This window comes from Heliangelus exortis, chromosome 8 (assembly GCF_036169615.1).
Source record: "Heliangelus exortis chromosome 8, bHelExo1.hap1, whole genome shotgun sequence".
NCBI lineage: Eukaryota > Metazoa > Chordata > Aves > Apodiformes > Trochilidae > Heliangelus > Heliangelus exortis.
The window spans coordinates 27,090,112-27,108,537 of NC_092429.1; the positions used below are offsets into that span (position 1 = coordinate 27,090,112).

An 18,426-nucleotide genomic window follows, 5' to 3' on the forward strand; every position below is an offset into this window, starting at 1 on the left:
AAAGGTTGTCCTTGGAAGTGCACAGAGGAGTTGATGTCTCTTGGAACACACCAGAGTTTCTAACACACGAAACTGGAGCAACTGCCAAATGTGTATCACAGTGCTGATGTCTGGCCTTCGTCTTGAGCCTGAAAAGGGTTTGTGTGCCAAGAACTTGATGTGATAGTTTCCAGCTCTAAAGTCAAGTCTTGTCTATGTCCTTAAGCTGTAGCTGCTACAGAACAGTGCCATTCATCCTCCCCTCCTTTCAGGAAGGAATAATTTGTACTGCCAAGCCCAGAGAGAAAAAAGTTCTGACAGAAGTTTTTAGCAAATTTTTGTGTTTTCTTTCCAAGAATCCACTTACGAAGCAAGGCAAGAAATTACCTGGCAAGATGATTCCTAGATTATACCACAAACCCACACCTGAAGGCAAAGAAATGCAGTTAAGCTAATTAGAAACAGCAGTACATGAGGATATGGCTGATAAGGAGACCAAAAAGTTTTAATACCAAGAGCATTGATAAAGAATATATATTGGCAAAGCTAGTGTGGGGAAAAAAAACTTCATATGCAGATTCATGGAGATAATGGGACTAATAAAAATAGGATTTTTTTTTTTGCATTAGTAAGATATTGCTAAGAAGAAAAAAGTGGTAAGGTTAATAATTGGAGAAATTCAGATAGACTTAAATCTCAGGTTGTGTTAAATGTGTCAAAGCATGTTCTCAGTGTGGTTTGTAGCTGCAGAAATAAGCACCCCTGGGGAGGATGTAGCAAAGCTTGGGGGGCTTCTAACTGATGTACCTGGTTTTGTTACTTATTGTGAAAAAAGAAAAGTAGGAGGAAAACGAAAAAAAAAAAACCAAAACGCAAAAAGGAAAATAAACTGTTAACCCTTTGAAGTACAAATGAGGGTCTAATTCTGTTTCTGGATCATTCCTTACTGCAGATTTCCTTGGCAAATCATTACAATAAACTACGTGCTCACCATGCCCACAACTGGAGCACCAGCTCCTGGAGCAAGAGCCGATGGAAAGAAATCAAGCAGAACCTCACAGATGGGCTCAGTCTGTGAGAGGAACCCCTCAGGTAGGGCTGGGCTGGAGGCTGTTGGGGCTGGACATCTTACTTGCTATCCTTCTGGTTTTCTTTTACAGAAGGGCACTTACCTGCATGAAGTTTTGCCTTTATTTACTCAGTGGCTGATATTTTAGGATGTTGGCATCTTCACAGAAAGCCAATTGCTAGAAGGGAAGTGGCTTTGCTGGAACACAACCTTTAGCTGTTTACAGCATCCCTTGGCATCTGTGTCCCTGATAGACTGCTGCAGTTGTATTTCTAGTGCCATCTCTCTTTGTCAGAAGGCAACTGTTGTTCCACTGAACAACAACAACTGTTTCTCCACTGAAGATCCAACAACCACCAAAAATGTGATTGACTGTCAGTATATTAGGTGGTTAATTCTGCATTGAGGTAAGGGATTAGACAGAGTAGATCCTGTTTTGGTATATAAGACTTCATGTTCTTTTCAGCCCTGTATTTTAAAATCAGATTTGTTTTCTCTTTCACCAGCAGAATAAATATCGCTGAAATGGGTCTGACATGCTGTTTTCCAGAGATCCCCAAGCTGAGGGGCACCTCAAGGATGCTTGACCCCATCAAGCCTGTTTCTTCCTCCCTGGAGGACAGTTTTGTTCCAGAGGAGGTTTTCCGAAGCCTGGCCTGTGCCAGCAGTTCCCTCTACAGCCTGGAGTATTTAAAGCTCCGGGAAGCCTCCAAAACCACAATGGGCTTCAGGGTGAGTGTGTTTCCATCTCCTGCCTTTTTCCATCCAGAACTGGCCATTCATGAGGGGTGCATGTTCATTCCCTGGCCAAATGGAAATTTTGCCAACCTCATAAGATGAATTTATCTTGTATCTCACCCCTTTTCTGACTACAGCACTTGTAGTGTTGCCTTCAATTCCCTGCAAAATGTGCTTCTGTGAAGCTCTGGCAGAGGCACTTTTGCCCATCTTGGTTTCTTTAGCCCCAAGACAGTAACAATGATGCATAGCTGGTTTAGATAACCACACTGACCTCTCCCACTCCTTGGCACCTTCCTTGCTGTGAAGTGACAGCCACGTGTGTCTTGCCTGCAGGGCTGCCTGCAAACCCCAGATCGGCTTTGGCACTATCCTAATCATCGGAGCAAGTTCAGGCACCTGACAGACCACCCTGTCAGTTTGATGGGTGCTGGAAGGTAAGCAAAGAAGGGATCAGGAGGTGCTTGGAAAGACAACAGAGCTAGGAATGCAGAGCTAGATCTCCCCCTTGGTTTGTTTGTTGTTTTTTTTTTTTTTAATTAGGCTGTGCTACCTGATGTGGCTGGATGAAGGCACCAGCTGCCCCATCTGAGTTGAAGAGATTAAAGGGAAAGGTGTTTCAGGAATAATAAGTAAATGAGTTGCTAAATGAGCAGTTCTTAGAACCATCCTTCCAAAGGATGGATGCCAGGATGCCAGGCTCACAGGGATGTTCTGTCATCCACGATTAGGAAAAGAAGCTCATCTGGCTTTAAGGGACTTAGCAGGGAATAGCTTTACACTTCTTTGTAAATAAGTGATGCTTAGTGGTTGCTAAGAAGTGAAAAATGTTTTGCTTTTTATCAGAGGTTGGATATGTATGCAATAAGGTGTTGGCAGCAGATGTAAAAAATTGATAGGCAATACAAGCTTAGTTAATTTACCAAAAAAACACAATATCATTCATCTTTTTTGGCCCAGAAGAGTGAGGCCTGGCCATGAGCCTGGTCTCAGGCTGAGAGTAAGCCCACGGGTGACTGAGGCTGTCAGGAGGGGAATGATGGGTGGGGGGCAGCCTGCAGGGTGGTCAGTGAACAAGCTCTTCCCTCCCTTTCAGGGATGTCTCTTACCTGTGTGATGTTGCAACTGGCCAAGCTAGGAAAGCAATGATGGACAGAAGGTCTTCTGCTGAGTGTTGTGGAGAGCAGAGGGGGAGTTTTGGTAGAGTTCCACATCCTCCTGTGAGTGCTGCCCTTAGGGTGTTTCTCTGCCTGTATCACTGAAGAAAAGGAGGTCCTCATGCACGTGTCCCAGTGTTACTCTGGTCCTAAAATTCATTGGGTCTCTTTGTGGCTACAGTCTCCCAACTCTCCCCCCAGCAATTCAGTGGGTGTTGGTTAACTCAGTCTGATTTTGGATGGATTTCTGTCAGGCTGCAGATGTGTGGAGCAGGAAATGCAAAAAGCAGCATGAAAAGCTGCTATGTGCACTTCCCTCCCCTGATTGCCAAACCTGTGTCCTCTTTGGGAAGGGACCAGGAATGTGTTCTCATCTTTTATACTGATATTTTTGTTCTCTCTCTTTCCTATCCCCAGCAAGGAATCCTGGCAGACAGTCTGGTTCCCAGGGAATTCCACATAGTGAAGAACAGAGGAGTTTTGCCCTTGAAATACTTGGATGAGTGAGTGTTCTTCAGTTGTTCAGACGTGGAGGATAAACCAATGGGGAGCTGAGGATACTGCCCAGAGACACCAATCTTGCTGTTGGGGAGAGCATAGAAGGGAGTTTGTATTAATCTCATGCTAACAAGAGGCTACAGGAAACCCTGCAGAGCAATGTAACCCCATCTTCTTTGTCCCTGCTGCTTTGGGGTGGCTAACAGAGAACTTGCTGCACACAAGTACTGCTTGTAGCTGGACATGAATGCAGAAGCTGAAATATAGTTTGATCCTTGGAGGCAACTTTTAGAAGTTTCTGCTCTTCTTTATCCCTTTTTTATTTGGGTTTGTTAGGTTTGGTTTTGTTATTGTTGAGGTTTTGTTTTGTTTTTTTGGGGGGGGAGGGTAGTGGTTACTTTTTCTTGCTTTTTTCATTGTTTTCTCTGTTTTTCTTCTAGAATCACTTTCAGCCAGGAACCTGGGTGGGCTTTTGGTAGTTCTTTCTCTCACATTATGCTTGTATAGGCCTGCTTGCATCTTGAATGTGACCACTCTGGGTTGTTGGTTTTGTGTTTGCTTGGGATTTTTTTCCTTTTTCCCCAGGCTGTGAGTTTTGAATCAAATTGACCAAGACTTGCCCAAGAAAACGCTACTGAAGACCTCTTTGGTCTCCCTGTGCAACTTGCTAAATTTAAAGATTAAGCTTTTTGTATTTGTTCAGGGGTTAAAATACTAAGATCAGGAGTGAAATCCTCACAATATGTTTGCCAAGATACAACAGCATCTTATTTCAATGGTCTTCTGTGATTGATTTCTGGCTGGGTGGTATGGTTCTTTTCTGGCCCCACCGGTTACTTTTAAACCCATCGTTTGCTTCTTAGCCAAGTACCATGAGCAGTCTTATGGGAAGAAGGTTCCTATAAGATTTCTGCCATTAGTGGCAAGAAGAAAGACCTCCAGCTGGGGGAAGAGCCATGAGAGCTCTCATATAAGACACTGAAGAGCAACCCTGCAGACCCCCCTCTGTCTCTCCAAATTTCCTCAGCTTGTACCACAGGACCAGTAGATTGCAGGAGAGAGCAGGATCCTGTAGGAAGGAAGGATCCAACTGGAAGGATTGCTTTGTAATCAAGTTCTAACATTTGTGTTCATTTCAGTAAATACACAACACTGCTCAAAGACCGTGAGAAGAAACTGCGGCTGTTCCCATCCATGTAAGTACCACCCTGCACGAAGCTGTTGGGGAAAAAAAACTGAGTTTCTTTTCCTGGGAAAGTAGAATAATGATGATGTCTCTGTGGTCTGTCAGAAAACCTTCTGGGAGGTTAGAGGTCATGCAGCTGATGGAGGTGATGGACAACATGTTGGAAAAAGCTGGAATAGACAAGTTAATCAGAGTAACAGGACCTTCGCAGGTGAGTAACTCACTTGTCCCTGAATAACTGCCTTGTACCCAGGAAAATAACATCCTTTTTTCCCCAGTGTTTATCCCTGCTGTGCTCAAGGTGTCTGCTGGCACCTACTTTCTGCCAAGGCCAGATGTCTGTAGGTCCTGTAATAACCAGGGATTTTCTCTCCTGAGCAGAAGCTTTTCATCTCCATCTGAACCACGAAGAACAGTTGGCTTGATGGTGTAGGTGGTTACATTTCTGGAAAAAATTCCAGAAAAGAGTGAATTTGGCTGTTATTGTGGAGGAATGAAGCCATAGCTGTCTCATCTCTTCCATGGGAGAAAGGCCATTGTGTTACAAAACACATCACTGGAGACCTTTGTACAACCAAAAAGCAGATGTCAAAGAATATCTATACCTAGCTTTGCTTTTTTTATTCTTGAACAGTAATGGAGAAGGTTTAAGTGGGTGGGGAAGGATTTCTGAAGAATGTAGAGCATGAATTAGCAGAGAGGCTCCCATAGATGCTGACAGGAGGTTAGTCAGGATAGTGTGTAAGAGGTTTGAAAATGAATGCATGCAGGATGGTGCTTTCCTTTCTCCTTTTTACATTTAGTAGTGTTTTGTCCTCCAAGGGAAACTTCTGGAGAAAGGACAGATCTGTGTTAACCTTTGGTGTGAATGAGCTGGCCAGGCTCTGTAGGGCTATGAGTTTTCTTGCCTGTTTTGCCAGCTGCATGATTCCCTGGAGCTGATGAGGGCAGAGCAGAACATCTACAACATTGTTTTCCATGAGCTGATTCGTCAGGTCAGCGTGGACTGCGTGGAGAGAGGACAACTGCTTTCAAAGCTCAGGTCACCATTAACCAACCTTTAATCCCCGTCTTCACTTATGGCAGTGTCCTCTTGGGAGTGCTGCTGCAGATCTTTCCCAAAGTCCTTGTGTGGCAAAGCTAGCTGGCTGCCAGGTAATAAACTGGGGAGTGTTCTGATGCCAGGATTGAAATAGGTTTTCCCTGCCTGGGAATTCCCAGGATTTCCCAACTGGGGCGAAGGAGCCTCTGTTAGGTAACCCAGAGCTTGAAGTTGGTGACACTGTGACCACATCTTACTGGTGTGACATTTCAGAGGAAGTTCTATATGAAGAATAGCCTGGGACAGCTCTCATAGGTGGGGTTCCCATGCTCAGATTACCAGTATTATGTTACCACTAATAACAACATTTAAAATTCCCACTCCAAGCAGACAAAGGATTGCTTCTAGAAAAAAATTGCTTCTAGACCCTTTCTAGAAAGGGTCTGCAGATGGGGTAAGAGATCTGCATTCTCAGGTAAACTCCCATTTTTGCCCTTTTTACTGCAGACAGAGGTATGTGAGTCTCCTGGAGCGGATTCCTGAGCAGATGAAGACCCTCTACAAAAAAATGATGGCACAGCAGCTGATCAACAGGCATATCACTGAAGAACTTATTCATTTTAAAGACTCTGTTAGACAGCTGGCCAGGTCTGAGTTGTAAGAATTTATCTCTGTGCCCTAGGTTTAGTCCACTGATTTTGTTTGGTTTTCTAATCTTCCTCCCATAGGAGCAGGAAGATAGGGTTATGATTTATGAGTGTTCCAGGGACCACACTTGAGGCTCCTCACACTCTCACTCCACCTTCTTAGTCTCAAATCATCTCCAAGATACTTCCTTTCCTTAGCACACTGGTGGTTGGTCTACCAGGGACTGCAGAAAAGGGCAACATCCATGGGAAGAAGAGGTTTTCAAGATGTCTTTCACCCCCTACAGTGAGATGCTTGTGTTGGAAGAGAGCTCTGCATGATTGTGTAGGACCCACCAGTGTGTGCTCACTAGAGACCTTTGGGTTGGGCAAAGTTGAATTAAGTCTGTTCCCTGCTGTTCCAGTGAGCTGTGTGAGGTACGAGAGCATGACTTCAAGGTAACCAAAGAAGCAGGAAAAGCTGAAGAGGAGCTGGCTGCAGTCATTCTAGAGGCTGAAGCAAAGGCAGAGTAAGTTGCCTTCAAAGTTGGGTTTTGGAGATTTCTGCTGAGTGCCGGTATCACTCTCTGGGGGTTGTTGGGAAGGAGAGGTGAGGATTGATTTCCTTCTGGGAAAGAGGACGGGGTATGACAAATATCATTTTGCTACAAATCCTGAGTTCCTCAAGGGATGAAGGCAGTTCAAAATTTTTCTAATTTTAAGATATCTGTTGCCCAGCTGCTGGCATTCCCTTTTCTTCACCCCACATTCATAGCTGGCAAGTTCTTCATAGACAAACTCAGCCTGAAGTTCTGAACTTCTCAAGGCTTGTGGACATCCTCAGATACCTGAGAAATCAGGGAGTTAGGTGGCTGGTATCAGAGCTGTTGTGAGTGCTTAGGCAGATGGATTCACTTAGAGGTTTGTATTAATTCTGACTGGAAAATCTCAATGGAAGCAACAGAAAGATGTTGCCGGGGCTCAGGGAAAAGTGTCTGAATTTACAGGTTGTGCAGGACATGACTGAAGAAGAAAGGAAGGGAGAACAAATGTTTCAGAAAAGCTTTAGGAACTGGGAAAAAGTAAGTGCAAATGACAAACATAGATGCGTGTATCTCAATGTCTTTCCCTTCTTCAAGTCTTTTGAAAGAGTATCGGGACTTATATGAGTTGCAGAGAAGACGTCTGGAAGAGCAAGTTGTGGTGCTTGCCCAGGAGAGAGACATTTGGAGTTCAGCTGCATATGGCCTGGCTCTGAAGGTAGGTGCAGGAGATCCATGGTGTGCTGCAAGGCATGGAATATACAGCAGTCTTACTCAGAGGGCAGATTTCATCCCAAAGGACATACTTGTTCAGTGCAACTGGGTAGTAATGCATCTCCTACCTGCCCTGACCTCAAGTTTATTGTATTTCACATGTGGTTTTTTAAAATGGAAACCAGTTAATTGACAGAGCACTTTTGGTACAGATCTCCAGGTTCTGTGCAGAGAGAACACCTGTGAAATTAATATTCAGAGATGTATTTGACTAAAAAATTTCCTATTCCTCATAATTTAGAATATTGTAATCAGATTCCTTGCATTTCCTCACAAGATATCATTGTTGGTTAATTCTGTACTTCCTTGTTTGTGTGTCCCCCTTGTTTGTGATCTGCTTTATCCCATTCAAGTTTAAAATCCATTGGCAGAACTTCTGGGGCTGTATGGGAGAACAGAGGTTTAATTGTAAGGAAAGGGGACTGCTTCAGCTTCTTTCTCAGAAGAAACCAGGGCAATTAATAACAGCATTTTTTTTCCAGATAATAGAAAGGAACAAGCTCACACTGGTTCACAAGCTCCATGTGAGTGGAAGGTCATTAATCAATATTCTCAAGCATTTCATAGTCCTCTTGTCCTCAAAGGTAATGGGTGCCTGTTTAAAGTGTGTGTGTGTGTGTGTGTGTGTGTGGTTTATGTAGCTCTGTGTTCTCATTTGGTATTTTGACTGTTAACTGAACTTCTGAATCTTTGTTTAGAAGATTAAATTTGATTAAGTTCACTCTTCACTTTTTGCTTTTTACTGCACGTCCCCTTTCCTTTACCTCAAACTTCTTCTTTCCCCTCTATTTCCTCTTTTTCTCTGGAGGGCTTTCTTCTGTCTCCCTGTTCATTCTTTGTAAAAACAAAACATACCCCAGCCTGTGTAATTTTGACCTCACTGGTGTGGGCCTGTGTGGTGCCTCAGTAGCACACAAGCAAGAAGGAGTCTGGCAAGCCTGGTGAGCCTCTCTAATCCTGCCTCAAAGGGTTTCTGAGGGCTGTGCTGTGGAATTAGACATCTCCCACACCTCTCATCTCTCCATATCTCAAAACAGACAGTGCAAAGGGAGAGTTTCTCCAACTCAGAACAAAACAAGCACAGTAACACACCCTTTTCCCATTCTCATGCCCAATACCTGCAGGACACAGGAGACCTTGCTGATCTGCAGGACGAAACCAACCAGTTCAGTGGGAGGCTGGGTCGGTTTGGAGCAGAAACAGAGCATTCTGAGGAGTCAAGCCAGGCAAAACTCCAGATTGTCTGCAGCAGGCTCAACAAGCACCTTCAGTGCTTCCACTGCTGTGACTTGTGAGTAGCCCAGATGGACTGGGGTTAGCATTCAGCTACCTCGATTTTTGCCTCACAGAATTGTCATGGTTGGAAAAGACCTCAAAAAATGACTGAGTCCAACCTTGTGACAGTTCTTCTCACTGGTCCAATGCAAAGCAAGCACTGACTCTCCAGTGCAGTGAGATTTGGTGTAATTAGCACATCCCTCCTTCTGCTTTTCTGCTGGACACATGCATTTTGATAATCAGATCCATAGCAGTAATTCTGAACTGATGCTGTGGGTTTGTGGTTGAAGGCACAGGCATTCAATGGACCATTCAGTTCTCTAATGTACATGTACAAAACGAGACTCTGAGATATGTTTCAAATGCAAAGTTATTTTGTGTGCTGATTGTATTTTGCAGGCTCTTTGGTAGTTCATTATGTTATGTTAAAGCACAAAGGCAAGTACAATATGCAGAAACAATGCACAGTTTGTGCATTAACAAAAGACATCACTTTATATAGATTTCAGTCCTAGAGTTAATAAGGTCTTAATTTTCAGCATGTGTTTCACTTTGATATTTGTCTTTGCTGGAAGTAACATATTTTCTTAACTGACATCAAGTGTTTGTGTTGAGTGAGAGAACAAGTATTTCTGGTTGAGTAGGGCCTGGTGTTTTTTAGTCCTCCTTTGAGTTACAATTGCTACCACAAACTTGTTATGTGTGGAGTATGTGCCTTGACTCTTGGTTTTACCTTAGCCACTAAAGAAGTTTTTTCTCTAGGCTCTCAAACCTTCTTTCCCTCTGCTCTAGCTCTTCTCTGATGAATGAGAAGCTACTGGATGAAATCCTGCAAGACATCAAGAGCATGATAAATGTAAGATTTTGGGAGCTTGGCTATATTATCAAGTTGTATCTGCTCAGCAAATTACCAGATGTTAGCTTAGCCACAGTGAGCACCTATGCCCATCACCAAGGTGAATGAGAACACATCAGCTCAAATCTTTTGTGCTAAAGCTTAAGCTCTGAATCTACACAGAAGAAGTTATAATTGACCAACGCCATAATTCAGTCAGTGCATTAAACTAAGTCATGCATTAGAGAACTCTCTGACCAACAGTCCTGGTGACTGATAGATTATCAGATTATCAGAATTGTCACCAATAAGTTTCCAACTTAATGTACTGTCTACTCACTGTGACATCTTTATGCTGGTGGATTCCTCACACTTTTCTTAGCTGATTTGCATCATATTTCTGTTGCAGCCAAGGGGTGGCCCAACTTTTGGGGGCACAGTGAGTTTGCTACTTTTATTTCAGATACTAAGAGAAGACCTAGAGCAATATGGAGGGGAGGTGCACCTAGGAAAGTCTGAAAGTTTGAGGAGCATTGCCAGCCTGCAGGAGCACTGGATGGAGCTGGGACAAACAGTGCTGAATCGACACTGGCACTTGGATGGAATGTTGTCTCCACAGCACATTGCCCTGAAAGAAATAAAGCAAAGGGCCCATGAACTCTACCAGCAATACAATAGAAGGATAAGTGGGAATAATGGTAAGGAATGACCTGTTTTGCTGTTCTGTCTTTCCTTAGGGATGCCAGGAAAGCAGCAGGTAATAAAGGACTGGTTGACATAATCTGTACTGGCTTTTTTCAAAGCTCAAGTCTTGGCCCCCAGATATGTGCTGGAATCAAGGGCATTCAAGGGATAAACACCAAGAAACCTGACTGAAATTTTAGATGTGATAGAGTGCAAAGAACATGTGATGTAGAACAAGTCATGTTATGTTCAGAGGGTGAGCCTGTGAGGGAAGTCTGTGAATATGTAGGTAATGCATGAAAAAGAAAATAAAGGGAAAAGGAAAATGGATGTTTAAAATATAAAGTAGAACATCACACTGGAGATCACTAACTAGAAAGCACTGTCTTGGAGGGTAATATTTTTTTATTTCTTTATCATTGGCACAATGTTATCTTAATCTAGATATTGAATTATCTTGATAATGAAGTATGTAAATAAATGTTTTTCCTGATATAAAGTTATCATGTCCTGTGTAAGATAACAACCATGTTGGGTAATTTGCAACTAAACTTCCCAGCCTTTGCCTCTGCCTTCATTTGCCTTTGACTCACTTCTGATTTCAGCATTGTTTTATCTCTGGCTTTTTAATCCTCTTCTTTCCTTTTAACAGACTAAAACTAAACTGAACATGTACTGTCAGGAACTGCTACTTGTGTGCCAAGCTGCTTCTTGTACTGTCTTGTACTGTCAACTTCTTATTCCACTCAGTGTTATCCCGTGCTTTTCCCTACATTATCTTATTCTACATGTAATATTTCAGCCTAGTAAAGGAGCTGAGATAGAATGATAAGTCTGTCTGTCCTAGAGACAGCTTAATTAATTAATTATGGAATTAAATATTTCCAGTAGCTCTCATTAGAAAGTGGGAGAGAGGAGGAGTTAACAGGGCCATAAATGGCCAAGAGTTAAAAGCAATTTGTTAGAAGCCTCCGTAGTCATGATCTGAGCAACGGGCTGAGCAGCACAGCACAGACTTCTGATGCAAAATTGAATTCCAGAAAACTGAAGTCCAGAAAAAGGGATTTTACCTTACTTTAACAAAAGCTTTAGGAACTGGACCACAGGAAAGGTATTCTCAACCCATAAAAAGCTGTGTATTTTGAATGGCTTGGATTCATTTTTACATTGCAATATTATGGCCTTTCAGTAGAAAAGACAAGATATTCCTTCTGTTTACATTGCATCTCTGGTAAGAAACAGTGAGAATGAAAGAGATTATAAAGAACAGGTGAGAAACATCACTGAGAACATGGTAATTTTGTCCTGTGAGGCAATGGCACTCTGTTACCTGAAGTACTTATTATCTTCTAAGATCTGATTACCTGATCTCAAGAAGCATGTGCCAGAAATACAAAGAGGTTGGTATTTAATAACAAGGATTAGAGATGCAGAGAGAACAATGGGATAACTTTTAGACAGGTGATATAAAAGAGGACTTACATGAAGTCTATAACGTTTGGTTTAAAGTCTTTGGTTTTATTCAGTCTTCCTTGTTCACTTCTTAAAGCCTTCCCAATGTACTTTCTTTGTGAGTAAGAAGCTTTTGACACTGAAATTGGCACTTGGGTCTCCAGTGAGCTCCAATTAGGTCTTCTCTTTCACTAAGGACTTAAGTCTTTAAGACAAAAGCGGTGACATTCCCAAAGCAAGCCACTATTTAATAAGGATCCAGAATACTGTCTAAGGTCCCATATGGCCAGACCACATGTAAGTAATCAGAAGTGACTGTTCTCCCTCATTCCATGTCCTTCTGGGGCCCACCTTTTTTCATCTTTAATCTTAAGCTGATACTGCATGGCAGAAAAACTCAAGTAATATAATTTTTACTATTAATTGGCCTCCTCACTGTTATAAAACTAATATGTGGTTGTGGGGCTCCTGTCATATGCTCTGAAAGGCTCCACCCTGCAGAGGGTAATCCCCTCTTCTTACCAGTGTGGACATCCCAGCACTACTTTGTCAAACTTCTCCTAACCCAGGGGAGAATTTAACCATGGCTGTACAATGGGGAAACCAAGCCATGGATAAAAATTATTGAAATATTTTAAAAATTGTCATCATCCCCCCATGCATTACATGCTGTCTTTGCTACAAGATGTCATGGAGCCTAGGACCTTACCAACATTTAAAGAAAACTTAAACACTGTCTGTCAAGAGCAAACATTGCTATGCTTCAAGCATATATTTCAAGCATATAGAGAACATCCATCATCTTGTGCCAGATGAGTAATTTACTACCCTGTGTGTACTGCATCTTCTGTGTGTACCTGCACCTTTCAAGAATTATATTGTGACTGCAAAGCTGTTTAAAAAAGAAGATTAAGCCTTTATGCAATGAGGAAGACAAATTGGCCAAGACAAAAAGTGAAGTCAGGGCTTCAAACTAAGCCCATTTTCTTTCAACTTGCTTTAAACAGCTTATTCTTAGTCCTAAGTGTAGTGAATTCCCACAGAAGCTCTTCGTCCCTCTTGGCATTATCCCTCATTGAATCTAGCTTTGTTTTTGTTGGCTTAAAGAATTTTAATTAAAGGTTCATCATTGTCTTCCCCTACAGGCACAGCTAGGATTCTGTCAGCCTTGGTGAGAAGTATGGAAGGTTGGTCACTCAAGGTGCAAAAGCTGAAGCCAGGTTCTGGTCTGCACCAAGCTGAGCTGTGGGCATTTTACCAAGAGATTCCTGTGTGGCTGGCCCAGGTGGAGGCAGTGATCAGCTGTTTAGGCTCCAGCCAGCTGCATGAAGCTGAGAGTGATAAGAAACAACATTTCCCGTAAGTACAGAGGTGTTCAGTGTGTCTGGGCTGGCCTTGTATCTTAAACCACACGTGTAAGAAAAGAGAAATGTTCTTTTGTGGAGACCCTGTTGCACCAAAGTGGCAGTAACATGATCAACCAAAGTGTTAAAATGATAGGCAGCTGCATTTCATTTGCTTTGATTTGGCAATATCTGTGGAAACAGTTGGTGGCTTCAATATCACTCCAGGAACATGAAAGTCTCCCTCAGAGCTACCACCTGCTTTGGAAATCTTGACATTTGAAGGAAAAAAAAATAATTGTGTGATTCCTTTGCAGTCAGATTTGTGGAAGCATATACCTCCTCATGATGCTCCATTGTCTTTAGCAAATATCATCAGGAAAAAAATTATTTGCAGAGCACATGCATAATGTATATGAAAGAGAGCAAATGTCAAGTTTCCCCACAGATTTAACAAAAATATCTGTGTCATCTTTCCAGCATATGTTGTTTTTCTTGAGCTGGGAAGCAAATGGTGTCTTTGGGATGGAGATCCTCAGGTCTGGTGCACTAAAGGTCGTTTTGTTTCTGTATTTGTCTTTTTCTTCAGGGTGGCACTTAGAGAATTTTTAAAGATGATTCAGCAGTGGGTTTTGTCTATGAATAAAGAGGTTGAGAAGAACATCACATTTCTTAATGAAAAAGTAAGTGCCAGCCTGAAACTGCAGTAAGAGCACTACATTCAGTATTCAGCCTTTGCTTTAATTTCCATCTGGCCAGAGTGCCAGTGTGAGGAACACTTTTTTCTCTTTCAGCACCTTCTTTCATGTTTGTGTTGAGCTGTGGCTTTTGTCTTCAGCCAAAGGAGCAGAAGAGAACTCTAAGAATAGCTAAAAGGTCTCCTACGCAGCTCATGAACATAATTTTATTGTCTCATTTTTAGCAAGCATTTCTTCTGGAATAACATTAATATTTGCTGTTCAGAGAGCTGTTTTGGCTGCTAGCTCTGTGTTTTTTTTCTCCCAGGACTGTAGCCTAGAGGAACCTCACTGTGCATTTTAAAAATGTTCTGTAAGCGTGGTGTGTGATTTTTGGGTTGTTGCTGGATTCTGGAAAAGACAAAGCACCACGGGGCTGGTATGCAGCAGATCCTAAAGAACTGGGGGCAGGACATATTGATGATGTGGAAAGATGTGTTTGTAATGGGAATGAATATGGGAGAAAAAATGGTTAAACCAAATGTTTCTGTCATTAGGTCACCTTGTAAATGGAATCAGGCAGGATACTGACTTGTGTGAAATGTGCCAAATTCAGACTTCCTGGCAAGACCTGTCATTTATTTTACTGGTTTAGATTTGCCCTGATGTGTTTTTCAGGTGACTGAACTGCACCAAAATCTGACCCTGTGGCTGGTGAATTTGCTGAGCCACATGACAGCAAACACCATGTCCCGGGAGTGTCCCCCACGGCAAGAGTCAAGAGCCAAGATGGATGAGGAGCTCAGGCTTCTGGAGGCTCATAAGCTGCAGCATGAAGCTGAAGATCTGGTTGCAGAGATGGACAGAATATCTGGTTTTATAATCCGGTATTGGCAGTGGTTTTTCATTTCATCTAGGGGGATTTTCTCAAGAAAAAATATGTAGTGTGCTGAGAGATTGATCATGGTGACACATTCCATCAATTTCGTTGTCCTTGGATCTTTTCCCATGTCCTGAATGAACCACACTGAAGTTTGTAGGGAGCCTAATAGGATAGGAACACCTAAAGAGAATGGCAGTGCCTGCTTTATACGCAGTGTTGCTGTAAAGTACGTTTGCATAGATGACTGTGTGGGTTTTGCTCACTCTTCTGAGGGTGACTTCTGAGAATGTAAGGGCAGTACAGGCAGCAAGCCTGCAGCCCAGGTCACCAGGAGCAATGCCTCTGCCTGATTTGGGCTCTGTGCTCACACATATTCTGTGGGTTAGTACAGCACTGGCACGGACCACCTGTGTTGTCCTCTCCTGTCTGGGAGGTTGTTGTGTAAGTAGGACAGGATAACTTTTCTGGAGACTTGTCCAGTGTAGAGGTCTCCAGAGAGCTTCTGTACCTTGCTGAGAGCAGCAGGATCCTGGCTGAAGGGAATAAAGCATCCAAAGGCAGGGCCACTGACATTCTGCACCTTTGCAGCTGCTGCAGAGAGATTGTCAATGCCATCGTCCGAAAGAAACGGTCAGAGATGGATTTAGAGGCTGATTTTGAGCTGAAGCAGCTGAGTAAGATCAAGGTAAAAAGTGGCTGTGTTCTTCTGACTGAGTCTGGGTAGATGAGACTGAATTTACTTTGTAAAAGGTAGAGAAAAATATACTTGAGGGTTTTAAGGAGGAGGAAGACTCTTGCTACTTCAATGGATTACTCCAGTCCCCCAGGTTTTACCTACTGACTGGTAGATAAACCTGGATCAGATGGTTTAATATTTTCCTTGTTCTGTTTTATGATACATATGTAAGGATTCTGCTGTGAGATTTATTCCATATGAATGGCAGTTGATTCAACTCTGGTTAAAATGAATCGGATAACAGCTATTTTCTCAATAACCCCTGAATAATAATTTTCTGTTATGTCATTCCAGGATGAATGCTGTGCTTGGGTTCAAGTGTGTAGTCTTCTCCTTTCAGAGATCAAAGGCAGTCCTGTCTCCTTTCTGGATTTAGAAGATCTGAGAAACCTCTTTGGATCAGAGGTAGATAGGAACTGTATTTGCTGTTCTAGGTTGAACCAGTTTGAATGAAGAACAGTTTCAAAACTTTTCCTTAAGGAAGCAGTGGCAGTTTGAGGAATGGTCTGGCATGGAGACCTCAAAGTGGCAGATAGAACTTTGAGGTGTTATCACTATAAGCTGGTTAAAAATCACAGCGCTTCTTGGAAGGGCAGGCCTGAGGCAAAACCAGATCTTCACTGGAGCTAGGAGATATTACCCACTGGTAATATCCCATGGTGTGATAGGTTTTGCTTCACCCACTGAGGTGGACTTTGGCTGACATGCTGGTGGTTGTCTTGCCTAGGAGATAGGCCTGATCTTCTAGTTTAATTCCTTATGTGGCTCCATGGATTTCTGACGCTGCTTGTGACAATCAGATGTGTTTGATATAGGGTTGGCCTAATTTCATATGAAACTGGCTAAATTCAGATGATGAAGAAATGGATTTTGATTAAGTGTCTTCAGCAGTTGGTTTGCATCAGTTCTGAACTCAACCCCCAGGTGTTTGTGATGGTGTTTGTGTCCATGCTGTCTTTTTTTGTCCCTTTCTTTTTTGTTTTGTGCCTTATACAAAGCAGGTGTGCCACAGTGGGTCTGGCAGTTGCTATAGTGAATTGTGATTTGAAACATATTCATACTCAGAACCTCCTAGGTGGTTGGAGTCCAAACCTAGATATGTGCAACAGAAAGAGATCAACTAGCTGTACATTGGTTATCTGGAGAAATGGAGTGTGCCACTAACTTGATCCTTATGGTTCCTTACAGGAATTGCAGTCAAAGCTTCAGCTTCAGGACACAAACATTTTTTCAACTCAAGAACAGCTTGCAGCTGAAGATGCCAAGAGCAGTAGGAAACCTGTAAGAGGAGGAAACATCAGAAGTAAGGGTGGAGATTGCTGTTAAGCAGGTGGCTAGTAGCTGCAATATGCTACTTCCCAGCAGGGCCTTTTTATTTATTGCTCAGTGTAGGTGATGGGAAACATGGTTCCACAGCTGCCTTGAATGCCACTCAGGCAGTGATATCTCCTTGTTCCTTTCCTCTCTCAGGAGCAGCCAGGTGCTGGTGTGGATTACTTGGCAGAGGATGATGAAGCTACTGCAGACATGATCAGATATGTAGGACATGACTCCAACATCCACCTGAAGTCTCTGAAGTCAGACATCATTTCTGTTACAGGGGTAGGAGTCTCCACACACCAATGGTTTGGGTCTGGTGGTGGAGATGTGGAGCTTAACGCTTAAAGCCTTTCAACAGCTATTTTTGTAGAAAAACCCTAGTTGCCATCTTCACATGGAGAAAACTGACTTATGCCTGTTGGACCCTGTGAGGAGCTGCATCTTTCTGTTCTCTGAATATTGTTTTGTTGTTTTGTTGGTTTTGGTTTGGGGGTGTTTTGGTTTTTTTCTTTTTTGCTCATGGTCAGGCTGCAATCGTCTCCAACCTTTGTACCCCAGTGAATTCATCAGCAACCCAAGAGTATGAGTCAGTGAGACTTGCATGTCTAAGTCAGAAAAGCTTTTTAGTCTATTTTTAATGTCAAGCTCAGTTCAGTGTCTGAATTAGCTTCTTGGTTTACTTGTTTTGCTGATTCTGAGATCTGTGTCATGAAGACACTGAGACACCAGCACTGAGACACATGCTGCAGAAATGTGGCATTGTTGGCTTCACATTCACTTACAGAAGGTTTTGCTCCTCCCATCCAGGGGGATATGACTGCCACCAAGTCATCAACTCCCTTTTCTCAGAAAGAGTTTGAAGCTCTGGCAACACTGGAACATCTGCAAGCACAGCTCCTGTGAGTACAGCTCCTGTACTGGAGGCATGAGCAGGGCAGGGTTTCATCCTAGGCAAGTGCCAGTTCCGCTTTCTGATAAGGTTCTGCTTCATCCAGTATCTGCTGGTTTAATTCTGGGGTTTCCTTCTCACTGTCTGGTGTTATTGGCTGTGATTTATGTTAGCTGAAGATGTGACCCATGTCAGCTCTTCTTCATCTATTTGTGGATTTTCCATTTTGTGTACTCATGAGGCACGTTGCAGAGCCATTCATTATCCTTTTCTGCGAGAATTCTTCATACTTCAGGTCCTGCTAGCACTTGCAGGAGCTGACTTGGTAGGTAAAGTCATTCCATGTTGTGTCTAACTGTGGGGAACCTAAGTGGCTCTGTGCAGAATCACATCAAGGCCTGTGTTTGGTCATTACTTCCTCCACGGGCTTCTTCCATGCCTAAGCAGGCTTGGCACTCTGAACTACATTACCTCATATTTGTTGTGTCTGTGAGCTTGCATTATCCAGGGTAACCCCATCTCTTTTAGCCTTGCTAATAGGATTGTCTGTGCTCTGTATTTGTGCACAAGGAAGATCAGCATCTCACCCTTTGGTGGCAAACACTGAGATTATTTTAAAATTAATCCATTGGCAAGGATTTACACTGATGGGCCATGTAGTCCTTCATAGATCTTCTGACAAGATTTTATGCCCTTCTCTGAAACCATAAATATTCTG

General features: G+C 42.8%; 2 protein-coding genes across 3 annotated transcripts in view; one reads left to right on the top strand and one right to left on the bottom strand.

Moving 5' to 3' along the window:
* Positions 1 to 18,426, top strand: part of AXDND1 (axonemal dynein light chain domain containing 1) — a 19,475-nt gene continuing 1,049 nt past the window's right edge. The window contains exons 1-23 of one of the 2 annotated variants that reach the window (XR_011727226.1): positions 1 to 1,071; positions 1,599 to 1,780; positions 2,123 to 2,223; positions 2,883 to 3,006; positions 3,361 to 3,446; positions 4,581 to 4,637; positions 4,733 to 4,838; positions 5,548 to 5,669; positions 6,177 to 6,317; positions 6,721 to 6,825; positions 7,435 to 7,555; positions 8,094 to 8,195; positions 8,736 to 8,902; positions 9,682 to 9,745; positions 10,188 to 10,422; positions 13,006 to 13,219; positions 13,793 to 13,886; positions 14,559 to 14,767; positions 15,352 to 15,448; positions 15,794 to 15,904; positions 16,688 to 16,802; positions 16,970 to 17,101; positions 17,627 to 17,718. Coding sequence is in view for 1 of the 2 variants with exons in the window: in XM_071751180.1 (XP_071607281.1) it covers positions 972 to 1,071; positions 1,599 to 1,780; positions 2,123 to 2,223; positions 2,883 to 3,006; positions 3,361 to 3,446; positions 4,581 to 4,637; positions 4,733 to 4,838; positions 5,548 to 5,669; positions 6,177 to 6,317; positions 6,721 to 6,825; positions 7,435 to 7,555; positions 8,094 to 8,195; positions 8,736 to 8,902; positions 9,682 to 9,745; positions 10,188 to 10,422; positions 13,006 to 13,219; positions 13,793 to 13,886; positions 14,559 to 14,767; positions 15,352 to 15,448; positions 15,794 to 15,904; positions 16,688 to 16,780; positions 16,970 to 17,101; positions 17,627 to 17,718 (2,855 nt within the window). In the remaining variant the exon portion in view is untranslated. Of the gene's footprint in view, positions 1,072 to 1,598; positions 1,781 to 2,122; positions 2,224 to 2,882; positions 3,007 to 3,360; positions 3,447 to 4,580; positions 4,638 to 4,732; positions 4,839 to 5,547; positions 5,670 to 6,176; positions 6,318 to 6,720; positions 6,826 to 7,434; positions 7,556 to 8,093; positions 8,196 to 8,735; positions 8,903 to 9,681; positions 9,746 to 10,187; positions 10,423 to 13,005; positions 13,220 to 13,792; positions 13,887 to 14,558; positions 14,768 to 15,351; positions 15,449 to 15,793; positions 15,905 to 16,687; positions 16,803 to 16,969; positions 17,102 to 17,626; positions 17,719 to 18,426 lie in introns of those variants that run through there. The other variant, XM_071751180.1, reaches the window with a different exon arrangement.
* NPHS2 (NPHS2 stomatin family member, podocin) overlaps positions 11,906 to 18,426 on the bottom strand; it is a 17,715-nt gene continuing 11,194 nt past the window's right edge. The window contains exon 9 of the transcript XR_011727227.1: positions 11,906 to 12,065. The gene's annotated coding sequence lies outside the window, so the exon portion shown is untranslated. The remainder of the gene's footprint in view (positions 12,066 to 18,426) is intronic.